At 41.1% G+C, this 17,913-nt stretch overlaps 1 protein-coding gene across 9 annotated transcripts in view; it reads right to left on the minus strand.

The window, feature by feature from the left end:
• Positions 1 to 715: 715 nt before the first annotated feature.
• The window catches only part of LOC123779747 (multidrug and toxin extrusion protein 2-like), a 68,704-nt gene continuing 51,506 nt past the window's right edge, over positions 716 to 17,913 (minus strand). For 3 of the 9 annotated variants that reach the window (XM_045778233.2, XM_087867672.1, XM_087867677.1), the window contains 5 exons: positions 15,085 to 15,154; positions 13,594 to 13,726; positions 5,552 to 5,646; positions 4,269 to 4,323; positions 1,388 to 3,975 (listed from right to left, as the gene is read on the minus strand). In XM_045778233.2, the coding sequence (XP_045634189.2) occupies positions 3,737 to 3,975; positions 4,269 to 4,323; positions 5,552 to 5,646; positions 13,594 to 13,726; positions 15,085 to 15,154 (592 nt within the window). In that variant the 3' untranslated portion in view covers positions 1,388 to 3,736. Of the gene's footprint in view, positions 4,174 to 4,268; positions 4,324 to 5,551; positions 5,647 to 13,593; positions 13,727 to 15,084; positions 15,155 to 17,913 lie in introns of all 9 variants that reach the window. The other 6 variants (XM_087867673.1, XM_087867670.1, XM_087867674.1 and 3 more) reach the window with 6 other exon arrangements.

The raw sequence follows: 17,913 nt of genomic DNA on the forward strand, positions 1-17,913 counted from the left end.
TCTCCAGTGCCTCATAATGTCAGTTTTGAAAAATGAACTCTTCTGGTGGGCGTGCAGTGGTATCTCATTGTGATGTTACCTTGCGTTTTTCTGCTGGCTAATGATGGTGGGCAACTTCTCCGGTGTTTATTGGATATTTGCGTGTCTTTCCATGACAGGGAATAACAGATTTTATGAGAGGTGTTTAAGACAACAAATTTGAACTGAAGCCTCACTGTCCTACCTGTCCTAACACCACATGCTTCTTCAGCGAATGCTTGCCTGATATGATCTATGTCCACAGATCAGTCATAGGAAAGAATGAACATAGGACCCATGCATGGACATTACACACATGTACACACACACACCTCTAAGAAAGGGGAGATAAAAACCTTACACAAAGGAAGTATCCGAATGTATAGTTCTCACAACCTCTTGAGAAACAGAAACAATCTTCGAAAAGAAAAAAGAGCTGGAAGAAATAGTTTAAGAAATATGTGGCGCCTGGGTGGCTCAGTTGTTAAGCGTCTGCCTTTGGCTGAGGGTGTGATCTCAGAGTCCTGGGATCGAGCCCCACATCAGGCTCCTCTGCTGGGAGCCTGCTTCTTCCTCTCCCACTCCCCTGCTTGTCTCTCTCTCACTGGCTGTCTCTGTGTCAAATAAATAAATAAAATCTTAAAAAAAAAAAGAAATAGATTAGAAGGTTAAATAGAAAAAAGAAATAGGTAAGACAATAGGAGAGGACAAACAAGTAATTAAAACTCAGGAAAGAAATGGAAGAGAAAAAGAATGTTTTAACAGAGGTGAAAGCCAGTTCAAAACAACAAAAGGTAGAACAAGCAAGAGGTAAAAAGGGAAGTTTGGCCAAATTACAGAAAATGAAATGGAGACAAATATTGCATGGTTCCACTTACACGAGTTATCTAGGGTAGTCAGATTCACAGAGGCAGAAACAGAATGGTGCTACCAAGGGCTGGAGGGTGGCAGGGGTGACGGGGAGTTACTGTTTAATAGGTACACGGTTTCCACTTACAATGATGAAAAAGTTCTAGAGATGGATGATGGTGAACGCACTTAATGCCACTGAATTATACCGATAAAACGGCGAATCTACGTTACGTACATTTTACCACAATTTAAAAAATGAAATGAGACAAGGTTGTAAAAGTTATTAAAATAAGATGAAAGATTCTTCAACACGATAAAGGTCATTTATGAAAAGCTGACAGGGGCGCCTGGGTGGCTCAGTCGGTTGAGCGTCTGAGTCTTGGTTTTGGCTCAGGTCATGATCTCGGGGTCCTGGGATCGAGCCCTGTGTCGGGCTCCACGCTTGGTGGGGAGTCTGCTTGGGATTCTGTCTCCCTCCCCCTTACCCTCTGTCCCTCCCCCTGCTTGCTCTCCCTTTCTCTCTCTCTAAATGAATATATCTGAAAGAAAGAAAGAAAGAAAGAAAGAAAGAAAGAAAGAAAGAAAGAAAGAAAGAAAGAGAAAGAAAGAAAGAGAGACAAAGCTTTTCCCCTAGGATCAGGAGCAAGATGGAATGTCTACTTTTGCTATCTCTATTCAACACAGTATTGAAGTTGGAGACAGACCAATCAGCAATTTGCTGTTGTCATCTCAGTCCCAGACCTGGGGCCCTCTGTGCTTTCATAAAATGCATATTTCTCTGACACGCTCAGCTTTTGGGTTCGCATAGCTGAGGAATATTTTGGAAATGCCAGCTTCTGTTCAGGCGTGCTTTTATCATTTTCCTGAGGAAGGTTTTATACATTCCTGGTTAAATGTGTCTCTGGATATTTTACCTTTCTGTTGCCATTGCAGGTAAGGCCTTTCTTTTCATTATATAATCCAAGTGGCGGTTGGTATGTGGGAAGGCTGTTATTCCTGTATGTGAATTTTGTGTCTTGTTAAAATTTTGAATTCCTTTTATCGTTTGCGGTGGTTTTCAGCTGATTCTCATGGGTTTTCCAAGGATACAATTATATCATCTACTAAATATGCTTAATTTTATATTCTCCCTTCTGGATTTATACCGCTGATTTCTTTCCCTGCTTAATGGCTTTGGTTGTGTGATAAACTGATGTGAGAGTGGAAATGCTGGTGGTGTTCAGGGCTTCAGAGGTAATGTTTCCAATGTTTCTCTGCTAATAGTATGCTGGCTTCAGGCTGACATACACACACACGCAAACACACACACACACACACACGCATGTTTATGTGTTCATGTTCTGTAAAATCGGGTTCAGGAAGAATTCAGGGAGTCTGCTTTATTGCATGTGTCCAGCAAGAATGGTTGAGCATTTTGTCCAATGACTTCATAGTGCTTATAGAGATGACCCTATAGTTTTTCTCCTTAGATCTATTTTGATGATAAAAGATATTAGTTTCCTCATGTTGAACAATCCTGGTTATTATTAAGTTGCTAAATGTGGTTGACATTTTATTTAAGAATTTTTCAGGAGTGCCTGGGAGGCTCAGTTAGTTAAGTGTTGAATTTTTTTTTTTTAAGATTTATTTATTTGAGACAGAGAGTAAGCACGGGGGGGAGGGGCAGAAGGAGACGGAGAGAGAGAATCTCAAGCAGACTCGCTGAGTGTGGAGGCCGACCCATGGCTCGGTCCCACAACCCTGAGATCATGACCGGAGCCGAAATCAGGTCTGAGCCTGACACTTAACCAGCTGAGCCACCCAGGCACCCCAAATAAAACCTTTAAAAAAACAATAGTTAAAAAAAAAAATCACGAGTGGACTAAATGCACAAAATGCCACATTTTAACTGGTTAATTTTATGTTACGTGAATTTTAGCTCAAAACTTTCCCTGCATGTTTTCTTCTAAAGCGACCTGTTCGAGATTGTGGTTGCAATATTTGGGGCTATCCCTCTGAGGATACAAGTTTTCTTTTCCCTACAAAGTCTCGGTTTCTTTTCTGTTGCTTTCTTGTATCACTGTTTTTTCACAGCTGTCTGGTAATCCCGGACTTCTTGTTCACATTTCAGAGAAAGAGATGAAAAGCCAATGGGGACACTAGTCACTTGGTGGGCTTTGTGGAGGGAATCCCCAATATTAGTACTTTTTTTTTTAGTATTTTCTATTTGGGTTAGTCAAACTCCCCATAAAGGCTTTAAACATTTGCCGGGAGGGGGCAGCATTTGGGGAGCTGAGCCGCAGAAGAGAACACAGACTGATTTTTTAATATGAAAGCTGCCCCCAAAATGGGTTCAAAGGCCCCAAACTAGAAGTTAGCATTTTGAAAGATTTTATAGCCTCAAACATTATTAGCATGCATTTTCAATTTTAAGGTGTTTATTTTATAAAAGCTTCTATGGCAATACCTGAGACAGAACTTGGATAGGCACTTAATACACACCCCCTGCTAAGATCAAACACACTGACCGAGAAACACAAATGAAACTGGCTCAGCAATCAATTTGAGAGGGCACTGAACTTTTCTGAAAGTAGGAAGACATTCAACGGAAGAGTACAGAACGCTTCCTGCAGGGGAAAATCAAATGTACAGATTTACAAACCATGATAGAGTTAATGTTTGGGAGAAACTTAGAGTTCTAACTCCTTTCTTGATCTCCGTGAGGATGGTGCAGATTCTGGGGACAGCTAAGAAAACATCACCGATATCCTTTCCGCCCACGGCTGGGAGTGAAACCGCTGTCCACGTGACAGGGGCACCTCCCGTGCCCCCCAGATCACGTACAATCATCATGTCTGGTTTGTGGGCTGGGGATCATTCTTCTGTTTCAGCCACGGTCACTGAACACCCTTATTCCAATTCCTGCTAAAAGAACAGCAACGGCCACAGCTAGAGCTATTCCACGAGAGCAAACCACCTGGCTCACTGTCAACACATCCCCGATGGTGGACACGGCATACTGGCTGCTTTCTTCTGGGACCGTTAGTTGGAGGGTCTGGCTCTCGGGTGTGATGATATCAGGCAAAATCGCTCCATCGGTTACTTCTTTCTCCAAGACGGGTAGATCTGATCGCAGAGAACAGTGGAGTACACACTTAGGGACAGGGTTCAGCAAAGGGATGGTATGGAAAGTTACGTAAGAATAACACATCGCCAACAATGGCCATCAATTCTTGGTTGGCATCTGTGAAATTACATGAAGAACACTTCACAGGACAGCCCAGAGCTGATCTCCCAGTTATCAGGGCAGAGACAAGATTTATTCTGCAAGAGAGCGGGAGCTCATAAGTTAACTCGGGCTACACGAACTTTCGGCCTCGTGAGGCCGATCAAGGGCCCTAGACCGGGTCCTCTGTTACCTGCTGGTGGCGGCGTGGTCTCTTTGATCCCCTTCAGCCCAGCTCGGACCTGCGCCTGAGAACAAGCATCACAGAAGTAAATGAAGTGTAAGTCAAGTGAGGCGAGAACTCTCTTGTTACAATTCCACCCGAGCTACTGATGAAACCACTACCACTAACATCCAGCGCGGTCCTTTCCGGTCTGGAAACACCAATGACCATAGCACGTAGCACCGGACAGCCACTATTCGCCCCAGTGCTCAGCTCACGGTCATAATGTAAAAAGCTACTTGTGCCTGTACTGGCAAATCTAACATCATTTCTCTCGCACCGTGCACTGCGGTGTTCCTAAGCACTGATTTAAGGAATAAAGTCTAAAGACACACGGTGTTGTCACATAAAGGCTGGCTGATGGCCCACCTGAATGTCCTGTACAATTTACTCCCTCCATAGGTCACGCTAAGATAGGAAAGGCGTCATATGGCACAATTAGGAAAACCAAAGGCATGTGAAGCTGGGGGAGGGGGCACAAAACTGAAGCAGGGACGCTTTGTGCACTAAACTCACCCCCTCCCATATCAGTGACACGTCTTCTCCTCTCAGCCATGTCATCTGGACAGAATAAACACAGCTCACAATTCACACAGAGAGACGCCTACACGGTCAAGACCCCGTTCCTCTACCCCGAGCTTATGGTTCTTTCCCCAAGCACTGGTCACTGATCGTAGATACTCAGCTTTTGAGGAAAACATGGACCAAAAACGTCTCTAAAAAGAAGCCTCGTCCATAGTCTCTCGTGGTTCAGAGGGGAGAGGGGTGAGGAATTGGGTAGGCCGGTGATGGGTATTAAGGAGGGCACGGATTGCATGGTGCGCTGGGTGTTATATGCAAATAATGAATCATGGAACATTACAGCAAAAACTAAGGATATACTGTATGGTGGCTAACAGAACATAGTAACAAATTAGTGTTAAAAAAATAAAATAAAAATAAATAAATAAAAAGAAGCCTAAAAACAAATAAATCAGTATAATTAGGATTTAAAAACTACTGTTTTGATACTAAAACAGCAAAGCTAATTCCCTGTTGTTGAAGCCTATTGAGCAGACACTGAGCTAACTGTATGAAGAAGAAAACGTGCTGAAATAGGAAGTCCCTCTGCCCCTAACTCTCATAGAGACACTTTCCATGAATGGAAGCAAGTCAGGCTGCCAGCGGCATTCTTGGCATTCTGACCCTCGAGGATTCCTTACAGAGCCACGGGACCACCAAAGGCCCACGCTTCTAGAAGGACGCGCTGTTACCTGCTCTGCAGCTCTCTTCCAGTTTGTCCTCCAGATGAGCCCCAAATAGAAAAGGGCTTGAAAGAAAACACAGATGATCAAGCCAGACCAGAGACCTAGGGATGCAGAATGAGACCACGGCTTAGATGTTCTTCACCTACGTTCCCGTCCCCGTCAAAATTCTTCCAGAACTCCTGTATCCATACAGTTAAAGTAACTTCACTTAAAATGACTTCCTTTAAAAATGTACCTAAGTGTGGCCCAGGATGGGACGCAAGCTTGCCAGTGATCGCTCAGTGGCCATCGATCTGCCAATCAACAGTAAAAAGACCACAACACTGTCTGCTGCTTGTGTGTTGATTTAACAGATATATACTGGCTCTGTTTGTCGCAGGTCTTGAAGGGCTGGAAACAGAGAACTGCACAGGCTGGCAAGAGCAGGGCCCTCCTGGAGCTTACCTGCTACTGGGGGAGACAAACGACACGCAAGGCAGCAAACGTGATAGCTGGAAGGGTGAGAAGGGCCACGGAATCACCGAACAGAGCGCTAGAACAGCGACCTACAGCCCAGCGTCCGTGAGAAGGGCAGGTGCCGCTCACCCATGGGGCAGGGGGGAGTAGCTGCGAGAGCTCCAGGACAGCCCTGTGGGCAGAGGGAGGAGCGGGCCCAGGCCCAGGGGAGACCAACTGCACTGTGGACAAGGTTACTGAGAATATAAATGGACCCATTAAAAAAAAAAGATATAAACAATGCTTACCCCCTTAGGAGAAGAAACTACTTAAACTAGTTCCATAGCCATTAGAGACCAAAGTGGATAGAAAACAGCCACTCGTCTATCAACAATTTCGCTATAAAGCGGGCTGCTTTGGTTAGAGATGGAATTCGGCATAGACTGAGAATTAGTCCATTCATTCATTCATTCATTCATTCATTCCACGTCCGCGGCCCCACACTGGCAAAGGCCCATGGAGGCTGGTCCTCTGTGGACCCCGGGTAATGAAACAAACCGGGAATTCAACAAAACTCCCGAGAATTCAACAAAACGTCTCTTCAATTGGGAAGCAGGTGGACTGACCGTTTACACCCTTTGATGGACGGATTCTATTCCTAGGAACCCGTTCTGAGGAAAGACTCCGGGATGTTAGCCATTCAGACACCTAGGACACTCATCACAGTCCTATTTATAAAGAGAAGCTATTTATTTATTTATTTATTTATTTATTTATTTATTTATATTATTGTTATTATTTTAAGATTTTATTTATTTATTTGACAGAGCACAAGTCGGCGGAGCAGAAGAGGGAGAAGCAGATCCCCCACCGAGCAGGGAGCCCCACGTGGTGGGGAGCCTGCTTCTCCCTCTCTCTCTGCAGCTCCCTCTGCTGTTCCCTTGCTTGTGCTCTCTCTCTGTCAAATAAATAAACAAAATCCTAAAAAATACATAAATAAAGAGAAGCAGTGTACATGTCCACTACCAGGGAAGCATTAAAGAAACGATACAAGGAAATATTACAGAGGTACTAAAAACCATGTCTTTGACGCGGAATAGGAGGAAATCACGTATTCAGTGTCACCCCACGTCTGTGACTAATAGAAAAAATTCTGGAATAAAATACACTGAATTTCTCTGCTGTTACGGCTCGGCACTGTAATTAAGGGTAATTTAATTTTGTGTATATTTTATGCATTTCCCAAATTTTCCATACTGTTAAAGTAAAATTTGAATAACTTAAAAGTACTTTTTAACAAACCTGAGCACCTACTGAGTACGACAGTAAAAAGCCCCTTAGTGAACAAAGACAGGGAGATCTGCTTATTCTAAAGAAGCGTTAGAGTCTAGTAAGAGAGAGCTTTTGCGTTTTGTTTAAGTAAAGCTGAGCTAACCTCAGCAGCTTATTAAGGACGGGGCTCTTGCAATTTAGCTAAGTGGTACTTCCCCGGTACGCAGGGCCGTGCTTGGAAGCACTACGAGACAGTAAGAAATGTTTGGCAGTTGTGTGTCCCAAACAGAGAATGATGAAGCCCAGCTTGACATTAAGCAGCCAGCGCAAAGGCCCCCAGCCTGGACCGGTCATTAAAAAGAGAGATGACATTGAAGACCGTTACTCATTAAGCCACCAAGTAACATTTCCAAAAAAGTCAAGGTAAGAAACTAAGCACCTGTCTGTGTGGACACGAAGGATCTCAGGACAGCAGCAAGATTAAAATGTCACAGAGAACTAGGGCAGATTCAAAATTTTTACATGGAAAAAACGCACTGATTGGATACAGAACAAAAGCACCTATTTGAATACATACTACAGCATTCAGTCAGTCCTCTAATTAGACTATGTTTTTCACTAAAAAAATAAAATTCACTGTTACTGAAGTCTATAGAAAATACAGATGTGGATATATACACAGAACATATGTATAACAACTTATTCCCAAAGCACATGATAGATTATTCTGCACAATTCTGTACTTTTAGAATCTTGATAATGGATAATTTTCTTAAAAAAAAAACAGCAATTTGCTGAAGTGACTCCCCACCGAAAGAAAAAGGTCTCAACAGAATGATTTTTCAGAGGCAAAATTGAGAAGGCTATCAAAAGGATAAACCCCTCAAAACATGAGAGCACAACAGTTTCATTGAAGAATTTCACCCAACCTTTCTAAAACAGATCGTCCCTATTCTACGTAAGTTGTTCCAGGGCATATAAAAAGGAAAGAAATTTAATTCCTTTTATGAAAGGAGTATAACATGAATGAATATCAAAACCCAAGAAAGATTACACAAAAAAATAAAACTACACACCAATCTTACATCATTGCAAAAAATCCTGAAATAAGATATTAACGGAATCTGGCAGCTCAGTAAAAGAATAGTGCATCATAACCAGGATTATGAGGAAACCAATTAATATCGTTTGTCATCATAATATATCTAAGGAGAAAAACCGTAGGATCATTTCCATAGGCACTAAAAAGTTATTTTTTTAACCAAAAGTAAAAATAAAGTCGAAGACTATAGAAATAATGTTATAATGCTACTGTAGGAGTTCTTGCTAGAACAATAAGGCAAGAAAAGAGAAAAAAGGCATAAAAATTGGAAAGGAAAAAGTAAAACTATTTGTATTTACACATGACATGTAAATATCATAAATATTTTATATCCACTTTGGTGTATAATGGATGTTTAACTAGTTTAAATAGTTTCTACTCATAAGTGGGTAGGTATTGTTTATATCTTTGTTGTTGTTGTTGTTGTTGTTTGTATTTGACAAAATACCCAACCATTCTTGTTGGAAATAAATCTTAAATCATGTTTAAGAAGCACGTACACACATATTTACTTACACGTGTTTGTGTGTTTGTGTGTGTGTGCGTTAGCCCAAAATCCTGCAATGACTTTTATTATAGAAACACTGGAAGCAGTATCTATAAAATCCTGAACAAGACAAGCAGTTCCACAAATACGACAACAATTTATTATACTACTAGAGGCATTAAGGAAAGGAAAGGAAAGGAAAGGAAAGGAAGAGAAAAAGGAAAAAGGAAAAGAAATCAGTGGAATAAAATCTTGTAAAGACAATATAAAATCATTTGTAGATGATATGATTGTATACCTGGAAAAGCCATTGAGAATCAACAGAAAACTACTGCAGTTATGAGGAATTCCAAATTTAACAAGAGACAAAATTCACATATAGTAACTAACAGCCCTCCTACCTATAAAGAACAACCACTTAGATTATATGGTAGAAGAGAAAACCTCATTTACAATGGCAACAAAAGGATAAAATGTCCAGGCTAAAATTAATAAAAAATGTGTAAAAGCCTTTGAGGAAAATGATTTTTAAAAATCCTGAACAGAAGCTAATGTTTCCAAAATGTTCATCAGCTATTTGAACAGAAACTACTGAGAGTGTCAGAGATGCACCCATTTCATGAAAACACAAATGGCCTCCAGGTCTTGGACCAACTGGAGGCTGGATTTCAGAGTTGGTTCCTCCACCTTTTGACGTGAATGGATTTATTCCCTATAGACAGAAATCTACTGGTTCTATTTTGAGATTAAACCCAGGAGAGAAGAATTTCCCTGAGGAAGAAATAAGGCGTCTGAAAAATAGAAGCTGCCTCAAGTACCTCTTCACCTGCTTGCTCTGAAGGAAAACAGAAGCTGAACGGTAGCACCTTAATGGGAGTAGTAAATATCTGAGTTAGGTATGTAGTTTACTGGAGGTAACAAATGCTAAGATAAATGCCACAGCCATTATAAACTCTCAACTCCTCCTCTCTGAAATAGGGATAAATCCCTCGCAGACATGAAAGATTAGAGAGGCAGCATGGGTAAGACCTGGAAGCATCACTGGGGCAGAGTTCTTGAGCCTGGATGACTACATCAGAAAGGGGGCCAGGAGTCAGAGGTGTTGGCAGGACCACTGTGAATACATGGGGCAGCTGAAATACGCACAGTAGGACCTCAGACATGAAGTGAGGCCCAGTGATGGAGATCCAAGAGCCAAAGGCACCAAAGACTGAGGCCCTGAGGATTTTGAGGAAGAGAATGCAGAACAAGAAAAGCAAAAGGATCACCTTCTGGTCCTTGGTGAAGGCCTACATTTGAAGAGCATGAAAAAGACAACCTGCGAAAGAACATAAGAGGAATATATGCTAAGAGCACTTACTATGAACTCACAAAAGATAGGGATCTTGTTTATCTTTATATTCCCAGATGATAACATACCGCAGGGCCTGAGATATGCAGATAAAACTTTGTTGAATGAATGAGGGGATTATGAAAATCAAACAGATGGAGATAAGGTGCACACAAGAGTATTAAGTATGGATCTGGAGGCGAACTATCTGGGTCCAAATCCTGTTTCATCACGGACTATCTGTGGGAAAAATTACTTAACCTCTTCAAGGTTTTAGCTTCTTCGTATTTAAGGTGGAACTAGTGGGAGATCACATCTCATGTGGGCATCATAAACTGAAGTGATATACATAAAAGGTTACCACATTTCTGATAAAAGCTCTTTATGAATATTATCTCACATCATGTGAATTTCAGGTTTTTACATTTTTTAAACTTAAAAATAAAAGTAATACTGTAGAAGAATAGAGAAAAATGTTAAAACCCTATTGTAAAAGTTCTTGCCATAATGATAAGGCAAGAAAAAGAAATAAAAGGCCTTAAAATTGGAAAGAAGGCAAAAAAGTCTTTTTAATAAATGGTGTTGGGGAAACTGGAGAGCTACATGAAAAAGAATGTACTTTTTTTATACCACTTTTTTATACCATACACAAAATTTAACTTAAAATGCATAAAGGCCTAAATGTGAGACCCCCAAGCCACAAAGCTCTCAAAATAAAACATACGCAGACATATTTATGGACACATCTCCTCAGGCAAGGAAAACAAAAACAAAAACAAAAAACTACTGGGACTACACTGAAATAAAAAGCTTTCACACAGCAAAGGAAACCATCGAAAAACCGAAAAGGCAATCTACTGAATGAGAGAAGATATTTGCAAATGTTGTCTCATAAGGGGTTAATACCCAAAATACATAAAGAAGTAATATAACTCAACACCAAAAAAAAATCTGATTAAAAAATGGTCAGAGAGGGGCGCCTGGGTGGCACAGCGGTTGAGCAGCTGCCTTTGGCTCAGGGTGTGATCCTGGCGTTGTGGGATTGAGCCCAGCATCAGGCTCCTCCGCTATGAGCCTGCTTCTTCCTCTCCCACTCCCCCTGCTTGTGTTCCCTCTCTCGCTGGCTGTCTCTATCTCTGTCGAATAAATAAAATCTTTAAAAAAAAAAGGGTCAGAGAACTTGAATAGACATTTTTTCCAATGACACACAGATGGCCGTGAGACACATGAAAAGATCACTAATCACCAGGGAAATGCAAATCAAAACTATGAGATATCACCTCACACCAGCCAGAATGGCTAGTACAAAAGAGACAAGAAATAAAAAGTGTTGGCAAGGATATGAAGAGAAGAGAAGCTTGGGGCACCTGGGTGGCTCAGTCGGGTAAGCATCTGCTTTTGGCTCCGACTGTGATCCCGGGGTCGAGAACTGAGCCCTACACTGGGCTTCCTGCTTCGCGAGGTATCTGCTTCTCCCTCTCCCGCTGCCCCTTCCCCCACTCATGCTCTCTCTCTCTCTCACTCTCGCTCTATCTCCAATAAATAAACAAAAATCTTAAAAAAAAAGAAAAGAAAAGAAAAGGGAACCTCATACACTGTTGGTGGGGATGTGAATTTGTGCAGCCACTTAGGGAACAGTATGAAGGTTCCTCAAAGAAATAAAACTACCATATGATCCTGCTTCTGGGTGTTTACCCAAAGAAAATGAAAACACTATTTCAAAAAAGATATATATATATATATATATCCCTATATTTATTACAGTATTGTTTATAATAACCAAGATATGGAAGCAACCCAGTGTCCGACAATAGATGGATGGATAAAAAAATGCGGTATATACATACATATATATATGTGTGTGTATATCTATAGATATATTTATATATATATATACATTGTGTGTGTATATCTATAGATATATGTATATCTAATATTCCAATATATCTAATATGTATATCTAATATTCCATTGTGTGTGTATATCTATAGATATACACACACAATGGAATATTATTCAGGCATTAAAAAGAATGAAATATTATTCAGGCATTAAAAAGAATGAAATCTTGCCATTTGCAACAGCATGGATAGAGCTAGAGAGTATAATGCAAAGCAAGATAAGTCGGCCAAAGCAGACGAATACCACATGATTTCACTCATATACGGAACTTAAGAAACAAAACAAATAAGCAAAGGGAAAAAAAAGAGAAACCAAGAAAGAGACTCTTAACTACAGAGAACAAACTGAGCTGGGCAGAAGTTGGGGGGAAGGAGGGAAATAGGCGATGGGGATTGGAGAACATTTATCTTGATGTAAAAATTAAATAAAATGTAAAAAAATCAGAACAGGAGTAAAATTATTTCTATTTACATATGCCATGATCCTATACATAGGAAATCTTAAAAAATCCACACATTAAAAAATAATACAGCAAAAACATTTAGTAAACTTAGATCAACACACAAAAATCAGCTGTGTTTTAAGATACCATGAAGGAACAATCTGAAAAGGATATTAAGAAAACAGTTCTACTCACAACTGTATCCAAAAGAATAAAATATCCGGGAATAAATTTAACCAAGGAAGTGAAAAACACTGAAAACTACAAAACACTGCTGTAAGAAATTAAAGACCCAAATAAATGGAAAGGTATCCTGTGTTCATGGATCAGAAGACTTATTATTAAGATTGCAATATTCTCTCTAAAGCAGTTTACAGATTTAACACAGATAAAAATTCTAATGGGTTTTGTTTTGGAAAACCTGACCCTCAAATTCATAGGAATTCCAAGGATCCTCAAATAGCCAAAACAAAATTAAAAAAGAACAAAGTTGGAAGGCTTACACTTCCTGATCTCAAAACTTACTACATAGCTATGGTAATCAAAACAGAGTGGTACTGGTGTGAGCCAGACATAGAGACTACCGGAGTAGAATAGAGTCCTGAAATAAACTCATACATCTATGGCCAACTAATTTTCAACAAGCGTGGCAAGATCATTCAGCGGGAAAAGAAGAGTTTTTCAATAAACGGTGTTCACTTCACCTAGGTAATCCATCGTGTTGCATGTCTGAGGCCAATGCATGACCACCTTAGGGCAAGCCAGTTCTGGCCACTCCGTCCTCCAGCCCATGATGGGTGCTCACAGGACCAAGTTCCTCTCTCTTGTAGTACTCAACCCAAATGGAATTATTGTGTAATTAATTAATCCTGGCCTCATCCTGAGGGCACAGATCACGTCTATTTTGTTCAAGACTCTATTTCCAGTGTTGTTATATAGAGGAGGCAGGGAGTAACTGCTTTGGGAGAAAATAATGCCACAGGGGCTATTTGTCAGTCAACTGCTTTATATCTCAAGCAGTTTATCTTAATAAGACAGATGAGATTTGAGGGTGATCACTGAAGAATCAAAAACATACCTATTATCCCAAGTTTAGCAGCAAACATCAGAGATACTCCAATGGGAAAACCAAAAACATAATAACCAATGGCGTTCAAGATCGCAGCAATCTTTTGTTTCCCTGTTCCTCGTAGGACTCCCCCGCAGGTGCCCTAAAGAGAGGAATAGCAACCAACACTGCAGTCATTTACCCGTCATCGCAACAAGTTTGGAATACTACATTAATACACCACAAGTTTTGATGGGGTCCAACAGTTCTATCTCAAAATGAGAACTGCACACTATGTAAGAGATAAGGAAACATGCTATGCTTCTAAGGTTACATTAAGAACAACAATAAACTATAGCAACTTTCATCAGAAACCCATCAGGTAACCTTATTTAAAGCTCTATTTAAAAATATTTTTGTGGGGGGCATCTGGGTGGCTCAGTCGTTAAGCGTCTGCCTTCAGCTCAGGAAAGGATCCCAGGGTCCTGGGATCGAGCCCCTCATTGGGCTCCCTGCTCCCCTGGGAGCCTGCTTCTTCCTCTCCCACTCCCCCTGCCTGTGTTCCCTCTCTCGCTGGCTGTCTCTCTCTCTCTGTGCCAAATAAATAAATAAAATCTTAAAAAAATATATTTTTGTGGGGTGCCTGGGTGGCTCAGTCGGTTAAGCATCTGACTCTTGATTTCAGCTCAGGTCATGATCTCAGGGTCGTGGGATCGAACCCTGCATCAGGCTCTACACTCAGCATGGAGTCTGCTCAAGTTTCTCCCTCCCTCTGCCTCTGCCCCTCACCCCCAAAATAAATAAATAAATCTTTTAAAAATATTTTATAAAAGCATATGTTAAAAAATGTAGAGCCTCATTGGTGGAAATCTCAGCAGAAACTAGTCTGATATCATGGCTGAAAAACATGAATGCGATCATGGGCTTCAAAAATGCCCAGAACCAGAGTGGTGACATTCATCTTGTTCTCTTCCACGTCATTCTTAACACAGCCAGTGTTCAATGGGTACCACATCTTCAGAGCGACATTAACAAACAGAAGAAATTCCTTGGGGGAAAAAGCAAGATGGCAAACGCACCTAGAAATCGTGTCATGAGAGCTAATTGCTGAAATTGGGAATAAACCTCAAGGCATCATTCCAGGGTACAGAAAAAGGGTCTTCAAATACCTATAAATCTATAGAAAAATCAGGCCACAGAGACTTTTTAGTGGTCAGGGTTAACTCAAAGGTGGCCTGGCCTGCCTTGGACGACACAGCAGAGGTCACCTGATCACTTGGCTAGGATGTCACGCACAGCATTCAGGCCCCAGATAAAGAAGAGGTTGGATAAGTCTGGTTTCTTCCACCTTGCATGCTATACTCTAGAGTAAGCCAACTTTCCCACAAATGGCTAAGAATGCCTGAAGCAAGAGCCTCTCTTCTCAAAGATGAAATCACAGACGTTTAATTCAAAAGTGAGAAACACAAAACAAATTTTGCCATGTATATTAGACCGAGTAAAATCATTCCAAATACTCACGGCAAGCGCATCAAACAGATGAAAGGGAGCAAAAACAGGCATCACTTGGCTCACAAGGTAAATAATCTCTCTGTTGGAGGAAAGAAAGGAGTCAGTGACTCAAAACTCATGCACAAATGGAGTACTAATTCATTACTGATCTGACAAACCTAACATTGATCAGGTAATTCAGTGAAAACACGAGTACACAATAAAGCCTTACTAATTTAAGTTTTATTAGTTAGAATTTGGGGTAAGAGGGACATGGTCCAGGTTGCCACTATAGAGGATAACTGTTAAAGTGTTGTTTATGAGTATAAAATGTGCAGGTTGGAAAAAAAGGTTTCAGCCTGTATATGGTAATCTTCCTCTGTGAATGGGAGTCTTCCTCAAAACTGGAGTTGAAAGTCAGTGTTTATATAGGAAACATTCATGGATCCTCTGAACTCTGATTATGGTGGGAGATCTGCCTGGGGAGGGACTACAGCGGGGGTCCTGGGATTTGGGAGACACAGCAGAGCTGGAGGTGACGAAGGTCCTGCACAATGGAGCCAATGTGGTTGTGACACATGAAACAGGCTATCATACTCTCCCCAGAGGAAGTTTTCCTGCTTCCCTACCATTCACCCTAAATGAAGACTGCTGGTCGACAGGTACCACCACTAAGCCCGCAGTCAGCCCTCTCACCAGAGGAGTGACCTCTTTGGCATAGATTCACAGGACTGTAAACTGACCTACTGTGTACACTATTCTCAACTAATCGAAACAACAATGCGGTCTTGTATTCAAACATAGACATTAACCCAGTGTTCACCAGACACAAGAAAATCAACAGCACAAAAAAAAAAAAAGGAAAGACCAAAATGAGTGTGCAGAATAGTTGACACAAATAACCAACATTTCCGTAAGCAAAAACAGAACGCAAGGAAAAAGAAGCAAATGGAGAAAAAAAATGAAATGAAAAAGATGAACACTAAAATAAAACATTAATGTAAGGACCAGATAATGAAACAGACATGGCAAAATCCTAAATTTCAATTTGAAAGATAAAGCTGAGGAAATATGCCAAAACACAGAGACAGAAAATGAAAGAAAAGAGACAATTCAGATTAATCCGTAAGTTCTACCATTTATATAAATTTCCCAGTGCTTCAGATTGAAAGTCTATAAAGTACCACAGTGAAAAAAAGAAAAAAAGATTCACCTATACTTAAGCACATCCAAGGACAAAAAGAATATCTGAAAGATTTCCAGAAAAAAAGATTCTCCTTCAAAAGAGTGAGAGTCAGATTAGTATGAAAAGTCCCCATCCAGGTGACATCACGGAAGATGGTGGACTAGAGAGCTCTAAGAATCAACCCTTTTACAAGAACAATTCTTGAACTGGCAGGAAATATCAAAATCAACCATTTCAGGACTCTGGAGTCTAGCTGAAAACGTGCAGCAAGAGTGCTTGATGGAGAAAGAGGCTAGTAAGTATCCATGAATTTTGGTGTTTTGCATAGTAGCTACCATTTCCCATCTCCTGGTCCTGTGACAGGCAGCTGTAGGGATGGCTGCCTGCATTCCTGACGTGGCTTATTGGTGGCACATGGGGCAATAAGGATCTTTTCCTCCAAAAAATCAGAGCTGCGTGTTTTGCTCTCCTTGGCAGTTCACTAAGGGATCGGCATAGAGGATGGCCACTGTCTCAACCCCTTTGGGCTGAAGTGCCTTCCCATGCAGTGCCTGTCACATAGTTAAGAGAGACAGAACTTTGAAAAAATATTTCTTTTCTTATTGGATCAAGACATTTAAGGAAATCTGCCAGGCCACTGGCGGACTGAGAGGATAAGAGACACCACACATGACAAGGAAAACAGTCTTTGTCAAAAGTGGTTTGGAAAATCACTAAACAAATGGACAACTGCAGAATAGCAGTGAGAACAAGAAGAGCAATGTCCAAGGAAAGAGGACAACCTCATTTCCAGAGTCATCTCAACACAATGTGCAAAATATAATTTCAACAACAAATCATAAGCATACAAAGAAATATGAAAGTATGGCCCATTCACAGGTAAAATGTAAATCATCAGAGACTGGCAAATATTGTCAGAATCATTTTCTTGGAACTCTGGAAATCCCAAAGGCTTGCAGTGACCCGGGGAGTGTTTTTTCAAGAAAAGCTGATGAATCTTGGTCGTAACGGTGTAAGCTTTGAGGTGTTTTTACTGACCTTAGTACCATCCCCTCCTCCCAGCTCAGCTGTAACCTTGAAAAATAACCACCCATATTTCCAAGACTGGAGGAGGAAGAACGAGTTGAACTTTTTCAAAGCTTCCTTCCCAAAGAAGAGCTATTTTGCAGATAAACCACCTGTCTGTGGTTGTCCTTAGAAGACCCCACTTGAAAGGCTGTCTTTATTTCATTTGACTCAAACTTACCCAGTGCTAACGCTGATCTCTGAGAGATGTCTGTCAAATTATTTATATGCAAATGTTTTAGCTGCTGCTGCCTGAAGCAATCGATAAGAGTTGGCACAAATGACAGACTAACCAACGAGCTTGGTAGGAGGGTCTGGGCGACAAGCTAGAAACAGCGGCTCTGAAAGTTCTGATATATTCACGGGAATCTAGAAGGCCATAAACATGCATGTGACTGTGCACATCCTCAAGAAGGACCAGAGAAGACCTAAGCTCTCGCCTCTGGCTGAGCCTAAGGCTCTGAGCAGGCAGGAAACGAGGGGTTAAGACCAAGTTGTTATGGCCTGAGTGTTGAATGTATGCCCTGACACATGCACAGAGGGCCCCTCAGCAAAGAGTGGGAGATGTCTGGGCTGCAAGTATCTAAGGAAATCTTGGTCCAGTAAGG

The sequence above is a fragment of the Ursus americanus genome, chromosome 14 (genome assembly GCF_024610735.1).
Source record: "Ursus americanus isolate L20-20 chromosome 14, mUrsAme1.1.p, whole genome shotgun sequence".
Classification (NCBI taxonomy): Eukaryota; Metazoa; Chordata; class Mammalia; order Carnivora; family Ursidae; genus Ursus; species Ursus americanus.